This window comes from Rhynchophorus ferrugineus, unplaced genomic scaffold (genome assembly GCF_030347505.1).
Source record: "Rhynchophorus ferrugineus isolate W39M unplaced genomic scaffold, kcgeb_rfMv2 rfM17, whole genome shotgun sequence".
Classification (NCBI taxonomy): Eukaryota; Metazoa; Arthropoda; class Insecta; order Coleoptera; family Curculionidae; genus Rhynchophorus; species Rhynchophorus ferrugineus.
The window spans coordinates 845,916-859,596 of record NW_027472596.1 but is presented as its reverse complement, the minus strand read 5'-3'; the positions used below and the strand labels follow the sequence as shown (position 1 = coordinate 859,596).

General features: G+C 44.7%; 1 protein-coding gene and 1 long non-coding RNA gene across 2 annotated transcripts in view; one reads left to right on the top strand and one right to left on the bottom strand.

Moving 5' to 3' along the window:
* LOC143205797 (uncharacterized) overlaps positions 1-13,681 on the bottom strand; it is a 489,432-nt gene that overhangs the window by 72,909 nt on the left and 402,842 nt on the right. The window lies entirely within an intron of this gene.
* LOC143205841 (uncharacterized) lies at positions 10,209-11,943 on the top strand. The gene is made up of 6 exons (XM_076418860.1): positions 10,209-10,329; positions 10,372-10,697; positions 10,778-10,969; positions 11,018-11,236; positions 11,303-11,732; positions 11,780-11,943. Exons 1-6 carry the CDS (start codon positions 10,209-10,211, stop codon positions 11,941-11,943), a joined length of 1,452 nt encoding a protein of 483 aa, XP_076274975.1.

The following is a 13,681-nucleotide window of genomic DNA, read 5'->3' as shown; positions in this document are numbered from 1 at the left end:
ATAGCCAGCTTCTTGACGGGAAGGAAAATCATCAGCAACCAGGTGGCAATGGAAATTGACAAGGGATGTCCGCAAGGGTCAAGCTTAGGGCCAACGGTATGGCTGCTGGGCATGAACAGCTGATTCCGCAAAGTCTCTGAATCAGAAGTAGGGGAATGCGGAATGAGAATTCAGGCATTCGCGGACGACCAGGTGATTGCTCTCAGCAATAAATACATCTGAAACAGGCTGGACCTTGCCTGGAACAACTGTTGGGAAAATTGCCAAAAATGGGCCTACGGGGCAGGAGCAGAATACAACAAAGAAAAGACTGAGGCTTGCTGTTTCTCGAACAAGAAAAACAGCAGACCACCGACGGTCAAACTTGGCGAAGAAATCATCCAGGTCAAAGATACAATAAAGTATCTGGGTGTGACAATTGACAGGAAACAGCAGTATATACAACACATACAGCTGTTGAGGAAAAAAAACAGAAAAGGTGATGTGCCGGCTCTGGGGAATACTGCGCAGAAGAAGCGACCCTAGGGCACCAGAGGTTATGCGTCAAATATACGACAGGGTTATAAAACCCGCTGTATTATACGGCTCAGAAATATGGGGATACAGGGCCTCGATGGGAAGGGCTAACACAGCGCTAGCAGCAGCACAAAGAACTGCACTGTTAGCAATCACAGGCGCCCATCGAATCACATCGAATGATGCTCTGCAAACGAAGGAATAGGACTGGAAAACCACGGATGGATCAGCACCAGAATCATCAATAGAATCAAGGAAGGAGAAGTAAAAAGAAGACGGCGAATGCATTGGGAGCAATCCATTAAAGGAAGAACCCTCTACAAATACTGCCAACAAGTGGGGAGAGGAAATATAGGACTGAGCAGGAAGGCTGTGCAATTGATGACGGGACACGGAAATATGCAAGCCTACCTGCACAGATTTAAATTAAAGGAGATCGATGGACTCTGCGAGTATCGCATAGGTCCAGAAGACACGACGCATATATTGGAGACATGCGAAATTGGGAAAAGGGTAGAGGCCCGAAACAGGCATCGGACAGCCGACGGGAACTACCAGTTAAGGAATGCAGAGGGAATAGTAAACAAGGAAACCGTCACAGAGATCAACGCGTGGTCCGACACGGTAATCGATTATGAGGAAAATTATAGCCAGGAGGCTGGCGTGCAAGAAAGCGGCCAGTTAGAGATCAGTGAGGAAATATGACAGAGAATTACCGAATGAAGTGCGCAATATCGTCGCGACGTGGCAGAAAAGGCGCTCGGAAACCAGTCCATGAACCGTTCCCGAGACTTACGTAGGAAAGACCAGCTCAGAGCTTTTACAAGCACCAGAGCCATAGACAAATGGTCTACAATTCAGTAGGCTGATAGGTCTGTAGTCATGTGGATGGAAAGTATTGCAGCCCCAGAATGGCCTTGATGATATTACTTAGTTCGGCGAGCTGCTTTTTATTCCGAATGTTGCTGATCATTTGCGTGAGTATTTTAAGGGTGACTAGATGGTTTAAAAGATAACTTGGAGGCACTTGAGAACGAACGGAGTTGGAATTCCTAACGATTCTCAGCAGCGTTTATATTTGTAGCAGGAGGGAGGCGTTCCATTTGGGCCTCATAGGTATTAGCGAGGAGTTCGGCCTTTTCGTGGTCAGTGACTGCAAAAGTTCCTGTCTCCGCTGACTTTAGGGGGGGTATGACGTTTTGCGCATTCGCCACGGGGCTTTTAGAGAGTCGCCAGAAAGTTGCGGGGCCAGACAGCCTTTGGTCCGCTAGAAATGAGTTCCATTTCTCGGATCGCCAGGCTTTAATGGATTCCTTCACTTCTCGTTTTACTCTGTTGGCCTCCCTTTTGTCTGCCGAGTTGAGGGTGGCACGAGCTCTACGATAGAGACGATTTTTGAGTCGGATCTGCGACTTGATGCCTTCAGGAACTGGCTCACTTTGAGTGTTTGAAAATGATTGAACTTCGAATGATGAATTCTGATAGGCGGACTGGATGTCTCGAGTTAGCTTCGACACGGCACGCTCGAGTTGGTCAGGTCGATCAATCTTCGGGATTGGACCAGATTCCAAGAGAATTTGCTGATATCTCTTTCAGTCGGTTTTCTTTCTGATTCGATAGTTAATATAATCGGACGATGGTCCGAATGTAACTCGTCGGGAACTTGTACATCAGAAGGACGATTGATGTTCCGGAGAATGAAAAAATCCAGAATGCGTGGAGTGCCCCGTTGTCCAATAGCGGGCTGATGGGTAGGCTCATCCGGCAGGGCGAGACCAAGCCCTAAGTTTGCATTCAGTGCTGCGATATCGTTGCCTGCTCGATTTGCGCGCTCGCAATCGAACATGGGATGGTGAGCGTTGAAGTCTCCAGCGATTATGTTTGAAGTTGGGCCGTCGAAGAACGTTTTGAAGGCAAACGAGTCATGCGTGGAGTATTTCCTGTACAGAGAGGTGATCACGATTGGACGATCCTGAGTTTCCACCTGGATAGAGGTGGACCCGATATTTAGTGACGATACAATTGAAGTCAGAAGGTTGTGTTTAATTCCCTTTTTGATTAGGATAGCAGTTCCGCCACCGCGAGTTGGGATACGGTCATTCTTGTAAACCGTGTACTTTAGAAGGGAAAAACGATGAGAATGTTTTAGGGGAGTATCCTGGATAAGTGCTATATCGACGCCTGAAGACGAAAGAACGAGGTCCAGCTCCACTTTTTTATCGCGTAAGCTGTTGGCGTTCCACGACATGATTTAAGCACTTTGGAAGCAGCCATTTTGACGAGTAAACAACTGCTAAAGGTTAGACGGGAAAGGGGGGTTGCTGCTTAGACGGCTATATTAGGAAATAATTGTTGGGATTGAAAGAACTGCAGGATGCATCTGATCATCTGCTGCAGTGAGAAGGTAGTTGGAAGACCCGCTGGCAGTGCATAAGGTTGCATTCGGGCAGGGGCTGGGATATTGGCGGGAGCCGCCCGGTTGGAGGAGGCCAGCTTTTGAGCTAACCTCCTTCCTTCCTGGTTGCTCCACTCAGAATTTGTGTTGCCGGAGGCTGGTCTGGATTGGATTGGTCTAAGATTCCTGGGAGCAGGTCGACAGCTACAGCCTGTGTAATTAGCTGTGTGTGGGTCTCGCGTACCTTGGTGCACGAACGGGTTTCATGGTGTCCGGCGCATTTGACACAACGGGGAGGCACTCTATAACGAGAGCTGGAATGGCCAAACAACTTGCAGTTGTAGCACTGCACAGGCTGGCCGTACGCTTGCTGGAGTTCGACTTTCACGATTGACAGGCCTATTTTGGTGAGATTAATGATATTCCTTTCTTCGTTAGTAACAACGACCTGGATTATGGGAAGGTCTTCGCCTGATTTAAGTTTCCACCTTTGAAGAGATTTTGGGTGGAAACCTTGCGAAATAAGGTGTTCTTTGGCTTCGTCAACTGTTACAATCGTTGGGATGTTGCGGATGATGACTCGTATTGCCCTTTCACAAAGAGGACAGAAACAGTGAAATGCATATTTCCGGTCTTCAAGAAGCTTGGTCAGTTTGCGGAAGTCGTTCGAAGTTGGTACAAATAAGCGAGTTCCGTCCTTTCGGCTTAAAGTTGCAGTAATCTCTATAGGATTATCTTTCGCAATTCGAAGGATTCCTGAGTATTTCTTCGTGTCACGAAGACGATGGGTGGGATTTTTTCTTTTTACGAGCGGTGGTTGGATTTGGGTTCGCCGAAAGAGTTGACATAGGTAGTGAGGGTGGAGATTGTGAGAGTGTTCTCGAAGTGTTTGGAAGCGGTAGCTTGAGGAAAAGTGTTTAGTGAGTTAATAGCCTGGCTACTTATCAGAGTAGGCTGGGTCGTCTTGACGGCCGCTGGTTTGGGCGTTGGCTGGGTAGCTGTCTTAGTTAGCGGCTTGGTGGACGCTGATCTGACGGCATTTCTGAAGGTTGATGGTTGCGAGTTGGCCTTGGCTCTCTGCTGCATGAGTTGGGTAGACGGCTTGGCAGCTGGCTTGGTTGCAGCTGCATGTCTAACCTTATCGACGTCCTTCGACAGCAGACTTGGTTGTGGCGGGGTGATGGGGCCCCTTTTCCTCTTTCCCACCACGGTGAATCCATCATCCAGATCATGATTTTCAACCGTTGGGATGTGAGTTCATTTGGTGTCTCAGGAGGTTGATGTACTGACTGCGCCGTGGTGGGTTTAGTAAGGGCGTCTTGTAGCAACATCCGCATTGCGAAGAGCCCATCGCCTTGCTTTGTTAACTATATTCGAAGTTGAGTAAACCCAATTTTGAACTCTGCATTTTAATTTTTTAGATACTCGATGAGTTCAGAACCCATCATCCGGGCAACGTCGGGGATATCATCGGCACATTTCTCTGTTGCTGGACGGCAACTTCCTGGAGGCGATGATGACTCTGGCGTGCGGGACGCCATTGCCCAGCTTGTAAAACGCTTTCCGTAAAACGTTTATGATGTACGGGCGAAGGTGCAGATGGAAGCGGTTTACGAGTCGATCGTTTAGCAATCAATTGGGGGTAATTCTCGGAGGAGTAGGTAGGCTCGGAGGACCGGACACGACCGTTCTCTTCGGAAGCTAGCACTGAACTTGAAATCGACTATAGACTGTTCACTAATTGACCACTTTTTGCTATCGACCATTTCAGTCGCTATTTTTGGTTCGACTGATTTTATTACGATTTACTATCAACTGTCATCATTCGACTAATTTTTAACATTCTCGCCTTTGGTCCTAGTCGCGACCTTGAAATTAATGCGCCGTATTTATGCTTATACATATTTATATGTAATATATGTCATTTTTTTTGTAGTTTGTTTGTGAATATCTATATATTGTAAATTAACATAGCAGCCTTTTGGAACGCTAGATTTCGAAAGCAAAAAAAGTAAATAATTAAATGATAAATAGTAAGATACTTTTGACTGGCATAATAGGTAATACTTTGAACTGGTACAATAGGTAATATTTTTTTGATAAACTTTCACGATTTTTGTTCAAGCTTCTTGCTTGCCGAAAACTTTTTCCCGAAATCTTGAAAACTAAAATTAGATTCCATAGGTTTCAGAAATTGCATTGATCCAAAAGATTAGAAGAATTTTTTACAGTAGCAGTTGCTAAATTTGTTTCAAAAATATTAATCGTAAAGAGGTTAATAAATTATATTAAATATTTGTAATAAATATATTTTCGATAGGAAAATTCTACTTTAATTTTCAACAATTTATTTTGTTGGCTATTAAGAAGAACACCACAGTTTTTATTTGTTATCAAATGGAATTTCTTAATAGAATCTGTTCCACTTTTTAAACCCTTTGAAAAAATTACCACCGAGTTATTTGGTGAAAGATATCCCAACGATATTTTTAATTATACGGTTAATAAGACTGCAATATTCCATCAAATCCAGGATTGTAACAAGTGAATGGAGAAAAATTGACAAAATTGTTTATTAGATGTCATAAATAAAAAACTGCCAAATTTAGAAATGAATACGATATGGGGGAAATCTACATTTTTAGATCCTAGATTATAAAAAAGCAGGATTAGGTATTGCAAATAATGCTGAGGGGATACAAAAAGTTATCACAAATCTATCTTCCATTCTAACTTCAAAAAATACAAATATAGTTCCACAACTTGAAATTAAACACAAAATTACTGACCAAGGATATATTGAGATCTGGAAATATTTTGGTGAATTCATACACCGCCTTATTATTTCCATTAGGTTTTAAATCAATATAGAACATAGGCAGGAGGTTTTGTAATCGTGCGATGTTATATATTGTGAACATTTACGAGCTCGTGGCTTTTTTCAACTAGGGCTACCATCATGGTGTTAAAGTCCGTCCCGTGATGTAATCCTTTTAACACGAATCTTCTCTCGGATTTTGGCCTGAATGTATGGTATTAGGTGTTTCTTTTATGTAATTCTTTTACTAGAATTTTAAAGTGCTTCGTTTCGAACAATTGTATTTTTATTGTTGTTAAGTATATGACTTGTCTCGATACAAGAGCCAGTATAGAAATGAGAAAGAAAACTTAGTAGAGGGCGCTATGACCTGTATCGAGAGGGTATAAGTTACCAGGGATCAAAATAAAGTTTCTCTTTTGTTCCAAGGCCATAAGTGGTGATTAATTCCGTACCGTCCCGAATCATAAGTGATTCGTAAAAATTGTTAAAAAAGGTTATGGGCCCAAAATTCTCGGTGTAAATGAGAAGTACTAGGGTGATAACGGAGAATGTAGATGAGTTGAAGTTATTAGTTCGGTATAGTATATATATATAATTATATATACAGGAAAGAAATTGGAAGTAAAAAGATGGCTGTATGCAACAGACGGGAATTAATTTCGGGACACTAGAGCACTCAAAGACCAATGACCATCAGAAGGAACACCAGGAAACTAAAAATGTGATCTTCAGCTATCAGTAAGAAAGACGAAAACATTGTAATCAATGTAGTAAATAGTAATGGAGTAATTAAGAGTTTAGAAAATCAATCACTAAATTTATATAAAAACAAAAACCAGCAAATTTATCCGGCTTTAATAACGCAATCAGACATTAAAATATCATTAAATATCTGGGAAATTCCACAACGTGCGTCACCGATCATCAAAGTCGGGGTGGAGTTTTATTATACAGATAGCAATAATAATAAATATATACTGCCAATTCATCATTAAACTTTAATTAAATTCAGTAATAATCAAATTAATCTTTACGGCTAGCAATATAAAAATACACTATTAATTCATCATAAAAATCTAATTAAATTCTTATATAAAGTTTATAACAGGGCGGTATTGGGATACGATCAACAGTATATTACATTATTGTACGTGGGAAAACCAATTAAGGGCGTGACCCAACATTAAATTAATTAAAAAAGGCGGTGTTTTGTTACTAATATAATTAGCGGTAAGGAGGTCACAATGGCCTCTAAAGAAGCGACCGCAGAGGCCACCTCGGCCTCAATTAATGAGGGAGACTGGTTTAACAACCCAGCCCTAATCAAAATAAGGACGGCAACAGAGCCGACAGAAGGCAGCCCAATAAGAACGAGGTCGCAGACCACGGATGAAAGAAAATCCGTGGAAAATAACGACGCGGCTGAAGATATAACACACTAGGAGCAGCAGGAGGAGCTGAAGAGTATGTCGGTTAAAAGCTTGGTAAACCTGTCGGAGAGGCAGGCCGAAAGGACGAGGCAATTAATCACGCGGGAAAACCCGTTGACTAAAAAATTAGCCTTCACCAAAGCCGACGCTAAAACAGTTGGGAGGAAAATTGACCTACTCTTAAAGGTCATATTTGTAATGTCCATGGAGCTGGACATTAAAAGAAAATCCGAGGAGGCCAACAAGAGATTGGAAAGCTTGGAAGAATCCATCGGGAAAAAGAGGGAGAGAATGGACAAGAAGAGGGAGAGTAGGATGGCTAGACTGGAAAAACTCATCGCAAAACCAAAACCTGACGAATCCACCTCCACAAACGATAAAAATAAACAAAATGAGCCCGCGAAAACCGCCAAACCTACCAAGACGCCCAGCAATGAAAAGGGGATGGCGGGGAGCGACATGGCGACGAAAGGAACGACAAAAAAAGACGACAATTGACAGAACGAAAAGAACGCTCAGCTATGCCAACGTAGCGGCCAAGCCAGGAAAAAACTGGACCACACCGCCGAGAGAGATGGCGAAAATAAGCAAAAAATCAGGGGAAGAGGCAAAGAAGGAGCTCAAAATTACACTGGCCCACCACGAGATACAGGGTGGATTTAAGCAGCTTAGGACCCTGAAGAACGGCACTATCATTATGTCGTGCCATGACGAGGAACAAAGGAGAAGAATTTCGGAAAAATTAAAAAACATCGGGAACGCAAATATTAAAAACGGAGCCAACAGAAACCCCAGAATCGAAATAAGGAGAATCATAAAGGGAACGAAAAGCGATTAATTAATCGCTGATATTGTCAAGGAGAATGAGTGAATGAGTGCATCCGAACAGCACTCCAGGGTCAAACAATACAGGGACGAATAAGGACAATATGCACCTTTAACGGAGCCAAGAGGGACACGTGGATGATTGAACTCGGCCCAAATCTGTTCAAGGCCATCATGAAACAGGGCCGCATCATGGTTGACACGATGGCACGCAAGATCACGGAACACGATGAACCAATGCGGTGCTACAGATGCTGCAAGTTCGGCCATACAGCAAAGAACTGCAAGACAAAGGAACTCACCTGCTACGTATGCGGTGGTGATCATGAAGGGAAGACGTGCAAAGCCACGAAGAAGAGCTGCACAAACTGTACAAAGGCGGGAAACAATCACAGGGCCACTGACTACCAATACTCAGTATATAAAAAACAACAGGGAGAATTAAAAAGAAGAACCAACTACGGATGGTAATGAAAATCCTTCAAGTCAAGTCAACGTGGGAAAAGGAATCAGTGCAACCGCACTGGTAAGGGAAAAAGCGGCAAGAGATGGATTGGAGGTAGTCCTAATCCAGGAACCAACGCCGAGGAAGCAGGCATGGGAAGGTTGGAAACTCATGAAAAAGATGACGGGAAGCAAACCCCAAATCTGGACCAGAAAAGAAACCCAGTCCCTACTGATACAGGGGTTGTCAACAAAAAATGTGACAACAATCGCAATAGACGACGTCTTGATCACAAACGTCTACGAGGAACCAGGCGAGAGGGCACTGAAAAGTTTAGACGAACTCACCGCCGGAATAAACAGATACCGAGGCAAATGGATAGTCGCCGGGGACTTAAACGCAAAACACACGTTGTGGGGAGCTCCAGAAGCTCACCAAGAGGTGAGGAACTTCTAGACTGGGCAATCAGTCCTAGAGCTCGCAGAAGGAGACTACACGGTGCCCAGCTTCGATTGTAATAGGGGCACAGGGCACATGGACCTCACGTGTAGTAGGGGAATAAACGTGGAAGAATGGAAAATCAAAGGTGACGAGGAAACACTAAGCGACCACAAATATATCGAATATCGAGTGGCGAGCGGAAATGGGAAAACCAACCCAAGAAAAAGGGTAAGATGGGATTTCGCCGGCACCGATTGGGATCTGGTCAGGGTGAAACTGGAAGAAATAGAGACTAATATCGGACAAATAGTAACACACGAAGTGATTGAGGAGCAGGCGGCCAGTTTTCAGAAAGTCATACAGGCAGCAGGAAGACTGGTGAAACGATAAACCATCATGGTAAGAAATGGTAATGAATGGTGGGACGGGCAGTGTGCGGAACATAAATGAACACTAACTGTACTGAAGAGGAGAATAAGAAGAAGCACGGACAATTAACAAATAGTGAATGAGTACAACGAACGGAAGAGAGAGTATCGGAAAATGATACGAGAAAAGAAAACCGAGCACGGCAATCAGGCGATTAACAACCTGATAGAAACAAACTCGTGGGACGGTATTTGGGAAGCTATCAGAAGAATGGACATAAGAAGAGGTGAAGTGGTAGCAACGCCTGAAGACGCAACACTGGAGGCAAGAGAAGCAGCCGAAAAACAAAGAGTGGAGAAATACCACCCAGCAATGGACCTGGAGGAAACAGAGCGAACTCGCGAAGTCATAAGCGCGGTCATGAGCGAGGAATGGCCGAATACGGAGACTGGCGAGGCAGAAATAACCGAAGGAGAAATCGAATCGGTTATAGAGAACATGAGAAACCGAAAGGCAGAAGGGGAAGACCGCATACCAAACGAGCTCCTGAAGAATGTCTAGATCTCGAATAAACACGAGTTCCTGACGCTGTACAGGAATTGTTACAACGCGGGATACTTTCCTAAGATATGGAAAACGGCTAAACTGTGCTGGTTAAACAAAAGCGACGGAGGCGAACGACCCGTCAGCCTTCTACCAACGCTAGGAAAAGTACTAGACAAAATACTTAATCAGAGACTACTGGCAATGGCGGAGGAGATGGAGCTACATGACTCAAGGCAGTACGGCTTCAGAAAAAACAGGTCAACCGTACAAGCCGTGAGTGATCTACTGAAATGGATCAACACCGAAAAAGAACAAGGGAAACACGTTCTAATGGTGACGCTGGACCTCCGAAACGCTTTCAACTGAGCAACCTAGGTAGAGATATTGGAAGAACTGCGAAGAAGCAGAATAAATAAGAAAATGGCAAGATCAATAGCCAGCTTCTTGACGGGAAGGAAAATCATCAGCAACCAGGTGGCAATGGAAATTGACAAGGGATGTCCGCAAGGGTCAAGCTTAGGGTCAACGGTATGGCTGCTGGGCATGAACAGCTGATTCCGCAAAGTCTCTGAATCGGAAGTAGGGGACTGCGGAATGAGAATTCAGGCATTCGCGGACGACCAGGTGATTGCTCTCAGCAATAAATACATCAGAAACAGGCTGGACCTTGCCTGGAACAACTGTTGGGAAAATTGCCAAAAATGGGCCTACGTGGCAGGAGCAGAATACAACAAGGAAAAGACTGAGGCTTGCTGTTTCTCGAGCAAGAAAAACAGCAGGCCACTGACGGTCAAACTTGGCGAAGACATCATCCAGGTCAAAGATACAATAAAGTATCTGGGTGTGACAATTGACAGGAAACAGCAGTATATACAGCACATACAGCTGTTGAGGAAAAAAACAGAAAAGGTGATGTGCCGGCTCTGGGGAATACTGCGCAGAAGAAGCGACCCTAGGGCACCAGAGGTCATGCGTCAAATATACGACAGGGTTTATTATACGGCTCAGAAATATGGGGATACAGGGCCTCGATGGGAAGGGCTAGGACATCGCTAGCAGCAGCACAAAGAACTGCACTGTTAGCAATCACAGGCGCCCATCGAACCACATCGAATGATGCTCTGCAGGTAATAGCTGGAACACCACCCCAATACCTGGAAGACGAGATCCAGGGGTGGGCTGCATAAAAATACGGATACCCCAATGGGCTAAAAGGATTAGAACCAAAGAAATTGCCATGGCCATGGGAGGAACCGTGGGAAAATCGGACAAATAGCGTCGGAAACACCAAGATATGGACAGACGCTAGTGCCAAGGAAGAAAAAGCAGGCATAGGAATAGTGATTTTGACAGGAACAAGTGCCCAGGAAGAGATAAGTCTAAGGATAAAAGAAGAATCGAGCTCCAGAGCGGCAGAATTCGTGGCGGCACAGAAAGCCATAGAACTGGTAAGGGACAGAAGCCTACCAGGACCAATCAGCATTCGAACGGACAGTAGAATGTCCATATGGTAGGCCGAGCACGCAAACACACGAAATAAGGACATAATGCAAATCAAAGCAACTTTGCTAGAGTTGCAGAAAAGCGGTAGTGAAATATCGCTAAAATGGTGTCGGAAAATGACAACGAAGGAAATGATAACCGCAGAGAGACTCGCGAGAGAAGCCACTGCAAACGAAGGAATAGGACTGGAAAACCACGGATGGATCAGCACCAGAATCATCAATAGAATCAAGGAAGGAGAAGTAAAAAGAAGATGGCGAATGCATTGGGAGCAATCCATTAAAGGAAGAACCCTCTACAAATACTGCCAACAAGTGGGGAGAGGAAATATAGGACTGAGCAGGAAGGCTGTGCAATTGATGACGGGACACGGAAATATGCAAGCCTACCTGCACAGATTTAAATTAAAGGAGATCGATGGACTCTGCGAGTGTCGCATAGGTCCAGAAGACACGACGCATATATTGGAGACATGCGAAATTGGACAGCCGACGGGAACTACCTGTTAAGGAACGCAGAGGGAATAGTAAACAAGGAAACCGTCACAGAGATCAACGCGTGGTCCGACACGGTAATCGATTATGAGGAAAATTATAGCCAGGATGCTGGCGTGCAAGAAAGCGGCCAGTTAGAGATCAGTGAGGAAATATGACAGAGAATTAGCGAATGAAGTGCGCAATATCGTCGCGACGTGGCAGAAAAGGCGCTCGGAGACCAGTCCATGAACCGTTCCCGAGACTTACGTAGGAAAGACCAGCTCAGAGCTTTTACAAGCACCAGAGCCATAGACAAATGGTCTACAATTCAGTAGGCTGATAGGTCTGTAGTCATGTGGATGGAAAGTATTGCAGCCCCAGAATGGCCTTGATGATATTACTTAGTTCGGCGAGCTGCTTTTTATTCCGAATGTTGCTGATCATTTGCGTGAGTATTTTAAGGGTGACTAGATGGTTTAAAAGATAACTTGGAGGCACTTGAGAACGAACGGAGTTGGAATTCCTAACGATTCTCAGCAGCGTTTATATTTGTAGCAGGAGGGAGGCGTTCCATTTGGGCCTCATAGGTACTAGCGAGGAGCTCGGCCTTTTCGTGGTCAGTGACTGCAAAAGTTCCTGTCTCCACTGACTTTAGGGGGGGTATGACGTTTTGCGCATTCGCCACGGGGCTTTTAGAGAGTCGCCAGAAAGTTGCGGGGCTAGACAGCCTTTGGTCCGCTAGAAATGAGTTCCATTTCTCGGATCGCCAGGCTTTAATGGATTCCTTCACTTCTCGTTTTACTCTGTTGGCCTCCCTTTTGTCTGCCGAGTTGAGGGTGGCACGAGCTCTACGATAGAGACGATTTTTGAGTCGGATCTGCGACTTGATGCCTTCAGGAACTGGCTCACTTTGAGTGTTTGAAAATGGTTGAACTTCGAATGATGAATTCTGATAGGCGGACTGGATGTCTCGAGTTAGCTTCGACACGGCACGCCCGAGTTGGTCAGGTCGATCAATCTTCGGGATTGGACCAGATTCCAAGAGAATTTACTGATATCTCTTTCAGTCGGTTTTCTTTCTGATTCGATAGTTAATATAATCGGACGATGGTCCGAATGTAACTCGTCGGGAACTTGTACATCAGAAGGACGATTGATGTTCCGGAGAATGAAAAAATCCAGAATGCGTGGAGTGCCCCGTTGTCCAATAGCGGGCTGATGGGTAGGCTCATCCGGCAGAGCGAGACCAAGCCCTAAGTTTGCACTCAGTGCTGCGATATCGTTGCCTGCTCGATTTGCGCGCTCGCAATCGAACATGGGATGGTGAGCGTTGAAGTCTCCAGCGATTATGTTTGAAGTTGGGCCGTCGAAGAACGTTTTGATGGCAAACAAGTAATGCGTGGAGTATTTCCTGTTCAGAGAGGTGATCACGATTGGACGATCCTGAGTTTCCACCTGGATAGAGGTGGACCCGATATTTGGTGACGATACAATTGAAGTCAGAAGGTTGTGTTTAATTCCCTTTTTGATTAGGATAGCAGTTCCGCCACCGCGAGTTGGGATACGGTCATTCTTGTAAACCGTGTACTTTAGAAGGGAAAAACGATGAAAATGTTTTAGGGGAGTATCCTGGATAATAGCACTTATCGACGCCTGAAGACGAAAGAACGAGGTCCAGCTCCACTTTTTTATCGCGTAAGCTGTTGGCGTTCCACGACATGATTTAAGCACTTTGGAAGCAGCCATTTTGACGAGTAAACAACTGCTGAAGGCTAGACGGGAAAGGGGGGTTGCTGCTTAGACGGCTATATTAAGAAATAATTGTTGGGATTGAAAGAACTGCAGGATGCATCTGATCATCTGCTGCAGTGTGAAGGTAGTTGGAAGACCCGCTGGCAGTGCATAAGGTTGCAT